This window comes from Indicator indicator, chromosome 8 (genome assembly GCF_027791375.1).
Source record: "Indicator indicator isolate 239-I01 chromosome 8, UM_Iind_1.1, whole genome shotgun sequence".
Classification (NCBI taxonomy): domain Eukaryota; kingdom Metazoa; phylum Chordata; class Aves; order Piciformes; family Indicatoridae; genus Indicator; species Indicator indicator.
The window spans coordinates 21945038-21963473 of record NC_072017.1 but is presented as its reverse complement, the minus strand read 5'-3'; the positions used below and the strand labels follow the sequence as shown (position 1 = coordinate 21963473).

The window sequence follows — 18436 nt, the reverse complement described above, 5'->3', positions numbered from 1 at the left end:
TTTCGTGATGTCTTCTAAGTGTCATCTGTGTTATTCTTAGGTATTTGAGTTAAAAATATATCTTTCAGGGAGAACAGTTGCAGAAACTAAATGGTTGTGTTTGTTGTGGAACAGAACTTTTTGCATGCTGATACAAGTAATTAATTTTAGCTGACACCAATGGCCCTTCTAAAGCTCTAGATAAAAGCACAGTGCCAGCAGATTCAGTTTTCAGTATCCTAAGGATTCCAGAGAAGGTAAGACTGGAGGGTAAAATAAGATGAAAGAACATGTAGAAGCTCAGCTCTTCCTTTTGTGCAGAAAATGTAATCAGAGCACCCCATACAAGACCTGGTGTAATTTCCACCATTCTATTTCAGCTGTTTTCCTTCAGGCAGTAGCTAGTCCACCTACACTGGGGAATGTCAAGCTGCATTAGGATGTCATTTGGTTCAGTATAAATAGCATTGCTTTGACAGCAGGATTGCATGCATCTCTATAAATATGCCCCTTTATACTCAACAGCATATTAAGTATCTTGGTGGCATTTGAAGTTAAATTTCTAAATCCTTACCTGTTGTTCTTTAAGCATGGTATTAAGGCTGTGTATGAAAAGATCATGTTATTACAACTGTTCTCAGAGCCACCCTTTCTGCCTAAATTGTAGTCTGTATTAAAACTATATCAAGTGTAACCTCAAGGTGAGTCTCTGACTTAACAGGAAAAAACAGGGAGGTATCATGTTACAAAAAAACCCACTTTTTTATTACAGTTATGTGAAATGAACAAAAAAAACTTTAGAGGCAGCTTCCACATGGACAAAGAACTTTTGTTCACATTTTGTATCAGGTAGAGCAATTCCTGTGAGTGAGCTTCATGATCCTATTTGATCGTACTGTGCCTGTTCCTGGTTTCTAGGCAAAAGAGCTGCAAATTGCTGTAGCTTCTGCCAGTTAAGATGTTGCATATCCCTTGCTCCCACACCTCAGTGGGACCTCCTTTTGGCTACAGGAGTGAGGAATATGTGTTAGGGCCTCCCATAGGCCTCAAAGATTCAAATTTTCAGAATCTTTGCATCTCTTCGTATCATTGAGTGTTTTCAGACGTGCTTTTCTCTGAAGCTGATTATGAAACACACATCTGTTCTTAAGTTTATTCATGTTCTATGGTAGCTTTTATTGTAGTAACTGTAAAGTTCTTTCTAGCTTTTGAGAGACTGGTAAGTAGGGTCTTCTAGGTTTCAGATTTCTGAACTAAGTGTGTGTATTGTAATACTCCACATGTTTAATTCCATTCTGATTTTTCAGAATCTGTCAGGACCTGCAACAAAACAACTCCATAGAAAGAGGCATCTTCAGAACAAAGATGAACATCGGGAAAGCTTACAGTGCCTTTAACATCAGCAATGGAACAGATTTAGCTATTGGCTTTGCCTCTTCCACAGTAGCTGTCCTTCTGTTTGGTACAAATTTTGTGCCTGTTAAGAAATTTGATACTGGTGATGGTACATTTACTTCTATTCTTCTGTTTGGTTTGGGATTTTTGCTAATAGGAATGATATTTTACCAGCAAATAGGAGATTTTCTATAGCTAAGAGTTAAAAATATCATCACAGTCTTAATCTATAGACCATGTTTTAATTTTCTTTGCTATTGTTAGGGTATAAAGCAATAGTGTATTGTGGCAGGTCTTTAGAAGAGCCTTTTTATGTTTTGTTTAACAGTGACAATGTGCATTTCATTAGCGCTTTGCAATGGAAAGCAAAATGTCCCTTCTACCCTTGTGGGGATTCTCAAATACATAGTTATGCTGTAAAAGTTGTTTTGGAGTATTGCCATTCAATTGTGGACCTAACATGAAAACAATTTAAAAATTAAATTTTAATCCTTTTATCTGACAATTTGGTAAGAGGAAACAATTGCTTCTATTTCCTACTTGGACTTTCATCATTTCACTGTAATAGGTTCATGTGGTATTTGCATCTTTATATGAAGCAGAGTCAATTACCAGATCCTTAGATAAATATGCCTGCCATCATGTTACTGTAATAACATTATGTGGTTGCATAACCACATAACATTACAGGTTGCATATAGCCTCTTTTTTGTCCCAAATGTGGTCCTAGCAACTAGACTTTGAAGTCTTAGCTCAGCCTATTTGACCCTTTGAGAATCTACAGGGAAAAAAGAGATATGTCTAAAGTTTTATCATCCTTAATGTCCTGGGTTAGTGAAAAAGCCTGAGCCCTGGGCTTTGAAGGAGTTTTGTTCAGTGCAGTCATCAATGTTAGCTTCTATTTGGGTGGTGGCAGAAGTTTGCAGTTACTGAATATACTCTTAGTCAGAAGCTTGTCAAAATTTTCATGTGTTTGAAAATCAGGGCTTGTGAAATCTTTGTCCGGTAAAGTGTCTTTTGAGGCTACTTGTAAAGAAAAGGTTGACGGAATTATAACACCCACCCTAAAATACATCTTTTGAATATATTGTAACATGATTCTCTGAAATTCACAAACTAGATGGCTACCTTCCAATTTTTTTCTGTACAATTTTACCTAAAACAGTATGTTAAGAGATTTGCACATGCAGTATTCCATGAGTTCACTATTGGGCGCATTTGCGTTTTCCATAGGAATGTTCTTCCAGTGGATTCTCTGTGCCTCCATATGGCTAGTGTCTTTGGTGGTCAATTTAATCCAGAATTGCCCCCGATTTTGGCCTCTTGCTATGGTTGGGGGTTTTGTGTGGGCAACAGGTAAGAATGAAGAAATTCTATTTCTTGAAACACAAAGTAATACTAACTTTTAATATTGAGAACAGTGATGAAAAATTTTTCTATATAGAAAGTAGTAGTTATTTGTGTTTTTAAAGTCTCATTATTAATGGAACTGTGCTGTTAGAGCACATTATTTTATTATACTTAATAAGCTTTTAAAATTTTATCGAGGAAAAGTGTATTTTTTTTAAAAAACTTATTTACTACTGCTTTATAGTTGCTTACATTTCTTTACCTGCTGAGTGGTCACAAAATCTAAAGCAAAATTATACAAGATCACGGTCTAGTTTTTAACTATTTTTTTTTTTCAGGCAATGTTACAGTTGTCCCTATTGTTAAAACTATTGGCTTAGCTCTTGGTCTTTTGATATGGGCTTCTTTTAATTTGCTGACAGGTTGGGCAAGTTCAAGGTGAGTATGTTTAAGTCTTAAGTCATGAATAAGTAGTGGTGCCAGTTCTTCATTAATAACTGCATTGAAAACACGAATAAAGGGGATTTATCACATATATAAGATCTTTTTCCCTCTTGGTGGAAACTAGTCAGGTGAATTTTTTATTTTTTTATTCTTGAGTTTTCTCAATCTCAGTAGGAGGAAGAATGCCCAGTGATATTCATTAATATAATTGAGTGAATAATAATGTATTTGTTCATGTAGAACTAGTACACTGTTTGTATTTTTTCTTCTACAACATGGGCTGATAAATAATTTAAATTAACTTTATTTTTTAATTATTTTTTTAATCAATGTAAATTAAATTAGTATAAAGTTTATTTTTGTAAAGTAGATGCAGCTTTCTCCAAGCCAGCTGAGGCATGGACCCAATATTGCAACATGGAAACTTAAGCAGAATTATTTATATGAGTAAAGAATTTGAAGACTGGGCTATATTTTAACTATTTGTATGCAGTCAGTGCAATTCAGTGAAACTATTTTAAAATTCCAGGTTTGGTTGGTTTGGAATTGACCCAGAAGAGGTATCAAGACCAGTCTTAAATTATATTGGAGCTGGACTTTCACTATTAAGGTAACAATGTATTCTCACAATAAATTTCTGTAACATGAAGTACATGTTTTGTAACCACAGGGACAAGTTTAACCAGAGGGCACGTATATTGAAGAATTTTTCACAAATGGTTATACTGCGGAGTTCATGATCTATCCACATTTAGTTGGTCATTGTTGTATTTCAGAATAGAAACATGTGTGATGTCCAGTACAGTGTTGAAATGGTTATTCATAAACACAGAAATACATTTCTGAGGTGGTAGACATGGTAGGGCAAAGCAGTGATAAACTGAATGTCTCCCTAGCTAGGTTATTCAAATGGTTCAGTTTCCCCACATTCTGTGAGAGAATAAAAACTGACTAGAAAAATCTTGTGAGAAAACCTCTGAAAGATTCCCCATCTGACTCAGTCAGGGGTACAAAGCCGCATAACTCTAGAATACCTTCCAAACACTGGGTTCCTTTGGGATCTTTTGAAAAGGCATCTACCCTTATTTTTTATTTATTACTTGTATGTGTGCACGTTCTGGTCCAAATACAGAGGAAGCAGGGCTTTTTTATGTAACAGTGTTCCTACTTTCCAACTGGGTGGCCAGGCAGGTCTTTATAGGAGCATAAGGGTGCCCCTAAATCCCAGAGGCAGTAGGCTTTCCATAGGCACGCTAAGTAGCAGATGCACATAGTGCCTGTAGGAAGACTGTTAAGAACACGGAGATGACGGAGCCATCCATGATTGCCAGGAAAGAGCTACTGCCTTAGATTTATGGATTTTGCTTCCTCTCCTCATTTTTGCTAAGAGTCTTCATCTTTTTTACTCATTACCGTTAAATGCAGCACATGATTTTGTGAGGTGCTCACAAAATAGCAGTACTGCTGTTTCTGCCTGGTGAATTAATTTAACTCACCACCTGCTTCCTTCCTGTTTGAGTTATCACAGAGAAATGATCAACATGGAAAAGATCATGGCTGGACCTGTTTTCCCGGCAAGCTGTACAAAACCTGTGTATGGTGCTCTGCAAAGCTCAGAAGCTTGTATTTCATTGTAGTCTCCTGTGTGGAACGTGTATATGTTTGTCTAGTCCCTCTTGAGGAAGCTGACATCCTTTTGTATCTATCCTTATTTCTTCACTTGGAGGTGAATCATTCTTCAGAGACGTTCTGAAGGAATTCTTAAATCATTAAAATATCTTTCATAAAAATAAAAACCAAATGCTGCCAGTTCTGATTATACATATTTATCTGATTTCCTGGAGCTGAGGATACGAATAGTAGTATTACCTGTTCTTCTTTGTTTTATTCGCTTAGTGCACAGGAGCACCACTCAGCAATACCCCTTCACCTTCCATGTGTGCATAAGGCTCTAAAGGAGCAGTATTCTCTCACATGTGATAGAAGACTAAAATTAACTTTTTTCCTTGAGCACAAAGCCCTTTCAGTGCAGTTTAAGCTTTTCCATATAGAACTTTCAGTCAGATGTTTAACTGTATGTGTGGTTTAGTACAAAGGGCCACTGTTCCCTAAAGCAACACATGATTGTGACTATACACTGTAAAGAGGAGACATTTCAGTCTTTAAACATAGGAGAGAGATCTATGAAGTGATACAAAGACTATTTACTGAAGTTGTTTGTTAAAACTGTTAAAAGCAATTGCATTATTAAACTTTATTGAAGCGATTTTAGGATAATAATGAGAATTAATATGCCCCTAGTGTAACTTTTGTCTCTGGATGCAAAATGTTATGTCCTTATGAGCTGACATATTTATTTGTGTATTTTCTCTTCTGAGTGCTGTCGTATTTCTTTTTATAAAAACTGAAGTCCAGAGTTCTTCAGCTTTATTAGAAAGCACACCTTTGCTGAGAGAAAGTGTAAGTACTCTGCAGTTGTTATTTTACAACAGTGAAAGCACATAGCCATTAAAAAAAACCCAAACACTTAACGTTCACTAGATTTACTAGGGTTTATGCTAGATAACATAGAACTACCAAAATGTGTGTTGATTGTATTCAATTTGTATATCTTGTATATCCAGCCAAATGTGAGAAACAGAAAAGGTTTTCTCAAGTGTTCTCTACTGTCAACTTTAAATGGCTTATAAGTCCTTTTTCATTATGACAGAGATTATATAAAAGACAGTGTCTATTATTTTTCTGTCTGAGAAGATGAAGCCATTTTACAGTTTGAATTAAAACTAGGGTGGTTAGATAAAAGACAGTAATACCTATTGACCCAATTTTTGCTGCATTACAAAGCCAGGAGAGAAGAGTCACTGGTTCTCAGCATCATCTGTGGCAGAGGTTGGAGATTGAGGTGTATGGGGTTGGCTGTTGCTCCTTCCAGATCTCTAAGTGTGCATCAAAATCTAGAGAACAATAGGTTTCTTCTACCGTTGTTCTCTTCTACTTCAGTACTTGGTTGCTACCCAAATAGAATTCCCCCCCAGACTTTTCTAGCTGTGCTTGATGCTCACGAGAGGTTCATGTCTACCAGACTGAATTAAAGACAACAATCCGATTGCAGGATTAAAGGGAAGTTGAAGTGTCTTTAAAGGATGTTCATTTCTGCAAAGAGTCTTACTCAGATAGTAACAACAAAGCTATCAACAAAAGATGAAACTTAAATCTGCAGGTTGAATCACTCATCAAATTTAAGGAAGAGCAGGTCAGATCTACCTGCATGCAGGTTAAAAAACATGCTAGTGAGTGCTTTACTATGTAGTAAAACCGAAGTCCATATCCAAACTTGTAAACTGAGATAGGTAAATCCAATTATTATTTTATTTTTAAAAACTGTTACTTTCTACAGAGGATGTCTGTAAATTCTTCTAGTTCCTCCTTCTATTTTAATTTTATCTTCCTAGAGCAAAACTGTTCTTTTTAATAAGTTGTTGGAGATTTTTTTTTTCTTTGAAAACTGAAACTAAGCTAAACTTGTGTGAAACCCCTTGGGTTTTTTCAGTCTATTAATGCTTCTGAAGATACCTCTGATGACTCATGGGTGGACAGCCTTTCTCCAGCAAAAAAGAGAGTCATGTAAGTCATTAACAGTTCTTTTACTGGTGCAGACCAAGTACCCAGAGAAAGTAGTTGAATACAACATAAGTGCAGAATTTGTGTCCTGTGGTTTTCCTAGTGCAGTCATGCACTAATAAATAACAGGTTTTAAATTGTTGGTATAGTGTGCATATTTATGTATGAATGCCTGCACAACTCCTTAGATTATTTCCTTAGCACTGTTGAGTGTGCTTTATCTTACTAATTATTAGTTACTACTCGTAGTAACATGTGACAAAGTAAATAGGAATAGCAACTAAGTAATTACAGAGCTGTTTTTTACCACCTGGTTGATTAGCATTCTAGCCTAAAAGGAACTTCTGCTAATAACATGCTTCCAGGGGTGGTTTGCAAGTGAGAAGAAGGCATGGCAGCATGGTAAGAAGACAGCAGAAGTGTTCCAAGAGGGAAAGAGCAGCTGGCAAGGCACCATTGTCGGGATTAGAGGCAGCCAGGAACACAGCAGTTTGGAGGCAGAGAAGGGGGAGCTAAAGAGGCAGTGAGCCTGGGAAAACTATAGAGAGTATGTAGACTGAAGTAAAGATGCAGGTGGGAGAATTTTCACTATATTTTTGTTTTGTCCTAGCTCTGCTTTTAGGAAACCCTGGTTAGGTGACTTCCTTTGTCATTAATCTAGACTGCAGGCTCTTGGGGCAGAAATTATTTATGTTACTTGACCACAAAGTATAAGAAAAATAACTGTGTTGAACCATTTCTACACTAGAAAATAAAAATGTGCTTAAGTGTGTTATTTTTAGAGTGTTCCTAGCTCTTTTTATATGATACCTAGTCTTTAACTGCAATGCTGGACTTGTCTTAGTGTGTTGATACTTCCCTGATTAACAGTAGGCTATTTTCCCCAATTTTTGCTCTTTTTCAAGAGGATGTAGCCTGGCTGTAGTAGCTGGAATACTCTATGGTTCCAGTTTTGTACCAGTACTTTACATCAAGGACCATGGAAGAAGAAATGAAACTATATACACTGGAGCAAGTCAATTTGGTAAAGTCTACTAGATCACTTGTATTTTATTTTATCAGTGTAATGTGTTCAGCCTTTGTAAAGGTGATATTTTTGATATGCCTGAAAATACACTGTGACAACTTATTAGTTCTGCCCTATGTTATGTGTTGTCATAATGACAGTACTAGCACTGCCTTTTTCTCAAAGGTGAGTTACACCTCTAAAAGAACAGTAATAAACAGCCCAGAGTATACCATACTTAACTCACAGATGCATTTTGAAAGGCATTAAATACTTGCACTCTCAAAACACAGAAGTTCATGTGCCTGAAACATGAGGTAAACAACAGCATGAGCTGTACCAATTGCCAGTACTCCAGTAAAGGGAGAAGGTTGATCATAAGTAATGAGCAGAAGAGATCTATAACAACATAAGTAATTAAAACTTTGCAGTTTTTTAAATGGAAACATTTTAACAGATGCCTAATTGCCAATTTCAAACATTTCCCCAGAAACATTTTCCAAAATATTTACTGAGTAGTCTATCAAGTAGTAACAGTGGCAGCTTACAACTGAGGCTGCATAGTGTTGCCATTAAGAGTTTGCTTGTTATGTTACATACCATTTCTCTTGAATACTGAAACTGATACATTCCCCAGCTAGACACAGCAGATGTTATCATTACTGTAGTTGCCTTCCCTGTTGAGAAATTATAGCTCCAAGGAGATAGAGATCACCTTGGTACATGCTTCTGCTTTACCATGTTGGAAATACTCTCTTGAGCACACATGAAGTCCATAAATTATTTGTTACTGTTAGTGGTTATATGGGATTGAAATGGTGATACATTCTTCAAGATAAATAAAGGACAAAACTGTTATGGGTTTAGCTTACAGAGTAAGTGCAATTATCTTGGCCTTAAATGAACCGAAAAGAAACGAGGATATATATATATAGGAATACAAAAGTCAATGGTTGGGAGAGGATGTAGTTTTGTACAGTCCTCACCTAAGTTTTGTAGCCTCACCTGAAGTTTTTCTTAAGGTTTTAAGAAATTAATTCACTAGTTTGACTAACAAGAGTTCTGAAAATAACAACTCACAGAAATGCATAAATACCTATAATAAATCCTAGGGTCAACACAGCAGTTAATTCATGTTTAATATATGTGTTATTGACCAAATCTATCCACAATCAGACTGGCATAAAAGCAATTGAATTTGAGATGTTAGCAATAGCACCTTGTGTGTTTTTTAGTCTGTGTGAATGATATCAATGAAAGAAATTTAGATAAAATTAATAACTGATGTTTTAGACTAATTTTGTAATTTCTCTTTCAGATTTAGATTATGTTTTTGCACACTTCAGTGGAATCTTTCTTACAAGTACCATCTACTTTTTGATCTACTGTGCAGTCAAGAAAAATAAGCCTAATGTTTATCCTCAAGCTATATTGCCAGGTATGACTGTGTTCTAAATTAGCAATTAATTTCAGTTATTTCTTCTGGCTATTTTTGCAGTGATTTGTTCAAGTTTAGTGTTTGAATTGTAGTTCACCTTTCAAGTCCCTTAATTTGCTTTTTTGTCTCTTTTGAAAGATTATTCCTATTACATTAATTAATTTAAATTAGGAAACAATGATAAATTTGGGGTTAATCTGAAAAAAAGAATAAAATGGCGTTTCATTCAGCAGATTTTCAGAAACTGACTCTGCCAGAGTGGAGAGTAAAATTCCCAGAAAATTGTGAACTTGAATTAATTTACTAATTCATTTACTGATTTTGTCACTTGATCTTTGGTTTAGTTTATCAGAACCGATGAAAATAGTAAACATAATAAAAGACATACATACTATTTTCCGTATTGTGCTATAAATATAAATGTTCCACAAATTGTTGTCTATACCTTGCTGTGCATGTTTTCGACTGGGATTTGTTTTTCTAGGGTTTGTTTCTGGTGTGCTTTGGGCAATAGCCAGTTGCTGCTGGTTCATAGCCAATCACTATCTCAGTGCTGTGGTCAGCTTTCCAATAATTACTGCAGTAAGTATATAAAAAATAAAATCTGTGACAAGATTTAAAAGTAAAGGTTGGGTTTTTTGTCCCTTCCATTTGTGGAATTAAGTTAAAATTAAGACATGTCTAGAGCACCCTAATCAAGGATTTACATTGGTTCATCTGTGCTGGCCTTTGGTTCTTTAGGACTATAGATGACTGTGGCAATCACCATGTTGATCAATGCCAAGCATAAAAACCCGGAAGAATTGAAAGTGTGAGTCTTTAAATTATGTAAAAGCCGAAGCCTCTGTAACCAGAACTCTACCAATATCAAGTAGTAACTGAAAGGATTAAAAAGAAACATTTTATGCTTTCATTTCAGCAAGTACATTTTGTTCTGGATGTTTTCATTATGCTTTTTTTTTTCCTCTAGCAGTCATTTGGCTTATTTAAGTCATCTATTGCTTTGTTTTTTACAGTTTTTGAACAAACACAACAGATTATGTGTTGTTGAAAATAATGTTCTTATGCAAATGAGGGGAAAAATAGGTTGACCCATTTTGTTTTTTCTATTCCTATTTATGATGCTGTGCCTTTTAAAGCACTGCTTATTTCCAGAAGCTGAACAAATTCCATGACTAGGTGTAAAATAAATTTTACCATTACTCTTTTGCCAGTCTTCTAGATGGAAATACAGTTATGCTCTGGCAAATGAGAGTTCGTAAATATCAGAAATTTTGCTGAATAGCTGTACTTTGGAAGCAAACTAATGTAACATCGTTAATAGGGATTAAGCTTTGCCTCAGTATGGAGTGAATCAGAATAAACTCTGCAGTATGCAATGAAAAAAGAGACTTGAGATCATTCTAATTAGAAATTGAAGGATTAATGGAAAGCAGCTTAACTAACTTAGTTATCAGTGTGCCTAAAGGGCAAGTATGTAAAACCACAAAATGAAAAATTTAAGGACAGCACTGATGAGAAAGTGCCTATCTGAACCACGGGTTCCAAGCTGCTGCTTTACTCCGTCCTGGAGAGAATTTCAGACAACTATTTATCACATTCCTTTAATTTGTTTCAATTCCAAAATGCATTCCTCTCACAGCATGCATTATGTAGAAAGTGAAATAGCATCTTGGCTATTATTCAAATAATAGTTGGCAATTCCACTGGGAAACAGCACCCACAAATATATTCAGCAAGAGACTGTTTCCTGCTGGCCTAAATCTGTGTCCTATCAGCTGTACTGGAGGTGGAGAGGAGAAGATCACTGTACAAACATCCATCAGGCATTTCTGCTAGCAGCTCTTATGACAAGCATTAACAGAGAGACAGTTTTTGCTTCATATTCAGATAATATTTTCTCATCAGTCATGAAAATTCAGGCCATAGCTGCCACAGGGAGCAAACTATATTACCAGCAGTGCCTGGAAATTATTGTGTATCACTCTTTGCTGTTAGCTAGGAAATATGTACAACAGCATGAAAGATAATCAGTAGTTTTCCTGATCTGGCTGGATGGCTTTGTGCTCTGACCAGGTGCGTGCTGTACAGGAAACGCATTCACGTTCCGGTCGCTCGGTGTCATACTGAGCAAAAAATAAACTTTACTCAAACTTTGTCTAACTTTATTAGCATGACTAAGAAAGGAAATGTTAAGAATATCCATGGTAGCTGCTGATAAACCTTATGAGTCCTCTGAAATGTGGTAACATTGTGGACTGTAGTTTGAACTAAAGTGAGGCATATTATTTGAAGCCAACGAAAACATACATCACCTAGTGCAGACTCCACAGTGTCATTTAGGAAGAAATTTTGCCTTCTCTGAAAAAAGCATTCTCTTTCTTCTGTCGCCCTTCTTCAATATTTTATTTTGCCTTACTTCATAGAGATTCCAGTGATGTTTATGCTTTTGCCATGAATGCTGTAATTAGATGGAATGGAAAGGCCTGCATTTATTAACCAAAATTCAACCACCCTGGGAAAAGTAATGAGAAGGCAGCAGTACATTTTAGTGAAATTCTGTAATGTACAAATGATTCTTCTTCTTTAGGGTCCTGGCCTTGTTGCTGCAATGTGGGGAGTCCTTGTATTTAAAGAAGTCACGGTAATCATATTAGGTCTCTTAGTCTCTCTTGCTTGTCTCTAGATCTCTTACATTTTTTCCTCTTGACAAGTATTGCATTGTAAGGCTGAAAGTTGTATCATGCAATAGTAAATTTTCCAAGAATAGAATCATGGAATGGTTTGGGTTGGAAGGAACCATAAAGACCATCTAATTCCAATCCCCCTGGAACCTAACTTGACATTAGAGATCATCTTTCCTAATTCTTCTGGTTACTGTGTAAAATGTGTTAGGCATCCTTGGATCAGGAACTACTCTCCCACTGCACATTAATGTTGTACCACACCGGAAGAGCATCATGTTCATTATTCAAATCCTTGTGACTCACCAAATCTTTCATCTTTTTTTCATACAATTCAGAATAGTCTCTGTGTAAGTGCTTGCTGCTGAAAAATAATCTGAAAGCAGACAAAGGCCTGTAAAAATACTTTTAAAAATTGCTGAGTTAATTTTGTGTCTATTTTACAAGGTGTATTGCATCATAGATACTTCTATGAAACTACTTTGAACAGCAAATTTGTTACAAATGTTATATAAAATGGTGTATGATTTACCATTTCATACAATGGCTTTATTAATTTTGTCATAAAACAATACCCTACTTCATTTTATTTTATTTTTTGTTGAAGTGATAGTTATCATTCCAACATAATATTTTTCTCTCCCTTTACTTATCCAGGGACTGAAAAACTACATGTTACTCTCAGTAGCATTTTGCATCGTTTTGGCTGGATCACTCTCCACAGCTTTTTCTAAAGTTTGAGAGGATTTCTGGACCAGTAGGTGGTGCTACTGTTTAATATAATCTGAAAGACTATAATGCTGTATTGCAAGACATAAAAAATTTCAAAGTGTATGTCCAACATTTATGCCAACATGCTTCAGAGAAGTGAAAAAGAAAACCTTTGCTAAATCTTTCCATTTTGCATGAAAAAAACAGAAGCACCAGAAATATTTGTTTCTGCAGTTCTTGGAAGAGTAAGAGTAATGAACAATTTTATTAAGTAAATCTAAATGATTGTATAGTTACTAATTTATTTGTTTCTCATTCAGGTACTAAACTTCATGTCATCATAAACTATGGTTCACTGTTGTGATAAAGGGATTTTAATTTTAATCTGTAATACTCTATAGGCTTGCCATCTGATTTTTATTGTAATGTACTTAACTGATTTGAATATTAAATATATCTTGGAATATTCTTTATGGAACTGATACAATAAAGATATGAGGGTTTTTTTTTATTTAGAAGCATTCTTTAAAATCATCAAAGCAATGTCTTCCAATCACTTCAGAGTTTTGAAGAAAGTACAGAAAAGAAAAAAAAAAGGTGCTGTAAAATAAATTACTCGTGTTTGCTGCTAAACTGTTAGTTGCAAGAACATAAAAGAGAAATTTGGAATTTGGACCAGGATACAAATAGTTGGGGAAGTTTGAATTATTTTTTTTGTTTCAGTTGCAAGTAAGCATTTCTATGTTGCAATGTGAGATACAGGATTCAGATTTTGTTTCCAAATAACAGCAGTTTCTGAATACTTTTCTAGGTAGTATATTTAAATCTTAAACTTATGAATGGCAGTGTTCATTTCATTGAAGCATTTTGCTAAAGCTACCCAATCGTCGTTCTGAACAAGGCAAGGTGATCTATATGTAAATCACTTCTGACAATTGTTGTTGAACCATTTTCTTTAAAAAATTAAAGTGAGTTTCACAACATTTTTTAGGCCAACTAGCCAGCTTCTAACTACCTGTCCTTCTAGAAAGCCCTTCTATCCATAGAAATTCCTCATGAGGAATGTTATTTCCGCTGTTCCATGGCCACCACTAATACGGAGAACAGTTAATTTTCTTCCTCATGGCAGCTAACGTTTATGTATGCAAAGCATGTTGCCTGCACCTGCCATTAGTCTTCAGTTAGTCTTACCTCCTGCAGTCTCCCCTTGTTTGCTGTGTGCTCATCATTTTTCTTTCCTGAAATAAATGGACAAGATCTGTCCAGAGGAACTAGACCTTGGCAGTCAGATTACAGGATCCAAGAAGGGCAGCAGTAAGTTTGGGGGTTTTTGGTCCAATTTGCAAGTTCTGCTCATGATTATATATTGGTATCATGCTTTTTGCTATTACAGCCTGAGATTGTTACATGTTCAGATTGTAATAATAATTTCTCTTTTCTTCCTTCCATCTTTCCTAGTCTACTATTTATTAGATTTTTATCTTGAAACTGTTACTTAGCCTGCTTTTTCCTATACCATATTTATTTCTACCCAAGTGTCAGAACTTGATGTCTGTCAGGTTTTTTTCCCCCTCAAGCCATTTCACTGTATTTTGCTCTGTACGTTAACTGTCCTCCAATAAGTTGGCAGTGTTTGCCTGCCAGATGCCATCTGCACATTTAATAAACATGCTTTCTAATTATTGTAAACAATTTATGAAAATGCTGCATGATACTGGCCGTTACTTTTTGGAATCCAAAGTAGTACTTCTTTTCACCCTGACAAGGAACAATTGATTACTCTTTTGAGTATAATTTTCCTCTGTCTTACAGTGTTTTTAATCTAGGCTGCATTCTCCCAGTTTTTATGTCATATCTGATAAAGTTGTTCCAAGTCAAGTTGCATGACATGTACCACCTTCGTAACTGTCATGGGGCAGGGGAAAAGGTCAGTTTTCTTTCTGATATGCAGGTCAGACGAAATTCCTTCTTGACAGAACCTTGACTGTTATTTACCTACCAATTACTCTATTTACTCAGACAAGGAAGAGTAATTTGTTCACGTTTCTGGAATAGCAGGAGTTAAATTGGACATTTGGATTTGTTTCTCTTCTTTGCAAAAATCACAAGAACTTATGTAATCCTGGAATATAAGCCATGACAGAAAACCGATAAACAAAAGAACTGGCATACCCAAAATACAGTGTTCTCAGGCTCCTCTACTTTACAGATATGCTTTAATATGTCACTTCTTTCCCAGTCACTTCTTATTCCTGTGTCACGTTTGCTGTTGTGTTAACACTGACTGGGATCCTTTTAAGACTGAAGGAACAAGGGTGCTGTGGACTTCACCTTACAATGTCATTGTTGAACAGCAGCAGATCACCTCTCATTTCCACACATATACTTGTAACATCATTTCCTGTGACTCACCAGTGAGCTACTAACTTGCCTCTCTGTGAAAAGATCACCTGAGGAAATTCTGGGAGCGGTGAATGACACCTCAGCCTAACACATCAACAAGAGGATGTTCTTGCTACTTGTCTGATTATTGTGACAGAACTGCTGTTTCCAGAATTTGGGGGGATTTATTTTGGTTTGGGTTTTTTTCACTTTGGTGAGAAAGTTTGGCTTTGCTTTTTGCCAGAAGATAAAACAGTTGGCAAACATCTGTAGGTTTATTGTGCCGTGCTAGGCATGCAAATGTATTTGCTGCTTGACCCTATTAGTCTAATTCCTATGCCTTTATTGGTAGCATACTGAGAAATTTGGAATCTTGGCTGCCATAAACACAGTTGTGCCTCTGATTTGTTCTTTAGCACCTATGCCTCAGACATTGTATGTTAAATATTTAATGTTGTTTGTGGTTAGGGCTGTGTAAGGATGTGACATGTAAAGTTTGGTGTTCTCTTTCATTTTTAAGTCTCCATAAAATGTCAGTGTGATAACTGGAGTTGAAAACACAAGAAAAATATCTCTTCACTGGGCCTCCATGAAATACGTGCTGACTAGGGTTTGGAGACCTCCTACATTTCTTCCGTGAAAGAGATCCAAAACAGCATGGTTGGATTTCAGCAAATGGATTTCTCTGTAGCTGCCACACCGTGAAATTGTTTCTGAAAATTTGAAAGGTAGAAGCCACTTCATCAAAGCTCTTTTCCTCTGTCTTGGATTAATTTATGTCTTTGTTGCTAGAATAATTAGCTTTTAGATTAATGACAACTTACTGATGGAAAATTATTCAGAATATCAAATTTTGAGTCTGGCATCAAAGCGTTGCAAAGAATGTCACAGGTACACATGACTGAGTTGTGTGTATCTGCAAAATACAGTCACCCTAAATGTGTAAATATCAATATGTGACTATATAGACTTAAGGGGGTACACTCTAAATTACATGCTTGTAATTAAGAAAGATCTGAGAGTCATTGCAATTAGCTGTCTTAAAATGTCAGCTCAGTGATTCACAGCTGTTGAAGAAATGTTAGCATGTTCAAATTTATTTAACGCTAAATGGAGAAATATCACTGTGCCAGTGTACAATTTTCAGTTGATTGATCTCTGAAATACTTGTATAATGGATTTTTGAAAGTCATAAAGAAACAAAATAATCTTCTCTTGTACAACATAATTCCTTATTTGAGTAGAACAGGACTCCTCAGCCTCCATTGTAGAACCAAAATGTGCAAATGACATGCCGGTACATTAATTAGTAATATGAAGCACATGAATAAGGAATGATTAGTCACTATGGGTTATAATGCAAGAAGAGCTGAAAAAAGTTATGAGAGATGAGGTTTGAAAGATAAAGTGACTTTCAAAGAAGGAATAATTTGCATTTTTAAAACTTATTTTCAGAAGATGTAGCATAAGTAGTAAGATAAAGCCATTTCTGACTATCAGTCACTACAGATGGTCTGAATGAGAACCTCTGGCTCCAGCTTTTAAGCCACCTGATTTCCAGAATGAGATGTTTCCCAATAGAAACTTTTTAGTCCCAGTCATAATTATTTAAAGACTAGTATTTGCAGACTTCAGCCATTCTAGTACAAACACAGAAATATTTAATTTCATTAAAATAGTCATATGAATTTTATGGATAGATTCAGTATATAAGCACCTGTAATTTTTTTAACGCTCACATTATTAGAATGTTTCTAAACAGTGTAAGTTTCATGAGTAGAACTGGCATTCGATTCTTAAACTGGAAGTTAATTTGTAATTTAAAATCTGCATACATTGATCAAGAACATTACATTCAAAATAATAATGTTACTAAAACCTCTGAAATAATTATTCTGACACAGAATCTCACGCAAACGGAGGCTGTTGCTAACAGAGGTGCATAATTCAAATTGTACCATGCCTGTTAAAGGTTACACTGTTTGTTTACATTGCATCTGCCGTGGCTTCTGTCTTCCTTCTTGTTGCACAGCAAAGAAATTTCTCCATGGAATTCACGTGTCATCTCTTAATACAAATAGGGAGCACTTTTGATGTGGAGTAACTGTATTTTTGCAGCTTCTGTCCAAATTTGTGACCATGGTTTGTGATAACTGTGATGGCAAACAGCAGGAGGAGTATAATTCAAAACGCAAAGCTTTAGAAGGCAGTAAACCAGAAAGCATTAAAGAAAGATGACTGAGAAAAATGGAAGGAGCAAGCTAGTAGAAATAATGTGATGAGAAATACAAGCAGAACATTTATATAGGACTTCCAGTAGAAGGGCAAGGAATTTTTAATTAAGATACGGGAGACAGCCAGAAATTCAAGAAATGTGGATGGCAGATCAAACCAAGAGGAAGATGATAATTTTTTTAGGGCATTGTAGCAATAAAATTAAAAAGCAATAAAGTTACAGTAATAGTTTCTGATTGAGTTGTGTGGGCTTTCAGCAAATCAGTTTGAATCTGGTATATTGAACTGATTAGGCTTCTGATGTAGGCACTGGATCATGTTTTAACATAATTGGTTTTATATAACAACTCAAAATCTTTCTCCTCAGCTCCTGTACAGTGAAGAATAGGATGCTGAAATGGGTAGTCTTTATACATTTCTGGTGTCTGAGAACACTTTCAGGGCTTCCCCCCAACCGTTGTGGTATGTCTCCAGCATAACCTATTTTCGTGATTACTTGTGTCTGTTCTCAAAAAACAGGACTCAGCACAGGTTTACATTGTGCTTTAGAGTTTTTGTTAGGAAATCTGTGGGCACTGAAGCTGGTTAATGTAATAGAGAAAGAATGTAGCAGAAAAGTACTATTTTTTAGTCCTTTTATGACTACAAGAATGACTATTAGAAGCAAATTGAATTCATTTAGAAAAAATGTATGCAACTGAAAATATTAATTCATAGTTTAGTAGTATTTTTGTCAGTTTCGTAGGGGAATTAAATGCTCTGCTCACTTTACAAGGTAAAGAATCTATTTAAGTACAGTTCATAACAAATAGTATTGAACTGATTCATATACTATCAGTTTATTGATAAGATATTATCTCACATAGCTCTTCTAATGTATCGGGGGAAAAAAGTAGTTACAAAGGAGAAGATTCTTCCAGTGCTGTAATCTAAACTGCTGCCTTTTAAAAAAATAGAGAAGGCTGTGCATGAGGAATGTTAAAGAACTGATCCATTTGCCAATGTCTTATCTTTTAATTCAGGCTCTACCACTCTTAGATAAATTCTGTGCTTCTGTATGAAGACGAAATATCCATCACTTAACTCTGCCAATGTCTGTAATACAGAAAAATCCTGCAGATGCCAGTGCTGGTTCAAGACCTGTTTAGATAATGACAGTGACTATAGACAAAAAGTAGAGTAAAATGTTAA

The 18436-nt window shown here is 35.6% G+C and overlaps 1 protein-coding gene across 1 annotated transcript; it reads left to right on the top strand.

Annotated features, from left to right (window-relative positions):
- The first annotated feature begins 1296 nt into the window (after positions 1 to 1296).
- On the top strand, positions 1297 to 12666 carry TMEM144 (transmembrane protein 144). Its single transcript, XM_054383150.1, has 11 exons — positions 1297 to 1483; positions 2608 to 2730; positions 3063 to 3162; positions 3698 to 3778; positions 5547 to 5628; positions 6719 to 6792; positions 7695 to 7813; positions 9114 to 9233; positions 9718 to 9815; positions 11824 to 11877; positions 12575 to 12666. The coding sequence occupies exons 1-11, from the start codon at positions 1345 to 1347 to the stop codon at positions 12656 to 12658; spliced, it is 1074 nt and encodes a 357-aa protein (XP_054239125.1). The 5' UTR covers positions 1297 to 1344; the 3' UTR covers positions 12659 to 12666.
- The last annotated feature ends 5770 nt before the right edge of the window (positions 12667 to 18436 follow it).

Bases quoted from the DNA above. Each gene is read 5' to 3' on its own strand.
- TMEM144 (XM_054383150.1), top strand. From the start codon at position 1,345: ATGAACATCGGGAAAGCTTACAGTGCCTTTAACATCAGCAATGGAACA. The intron at 3,779-5,546 runs GTAACAATGTAT...TTCTCTTCTGAG, and splicing joins GCTGGACTTTCACTATTAAG to TGCTGTCGTATTTCTTTTTA. The intron at 6,793-7,694 runs GTAAGTCATTAA...CTCTTTTTCAAG, and splicing joins CCAGCAAAAAAGAGAGTCAT to AGGATGTAGCCTGGCTGTAG.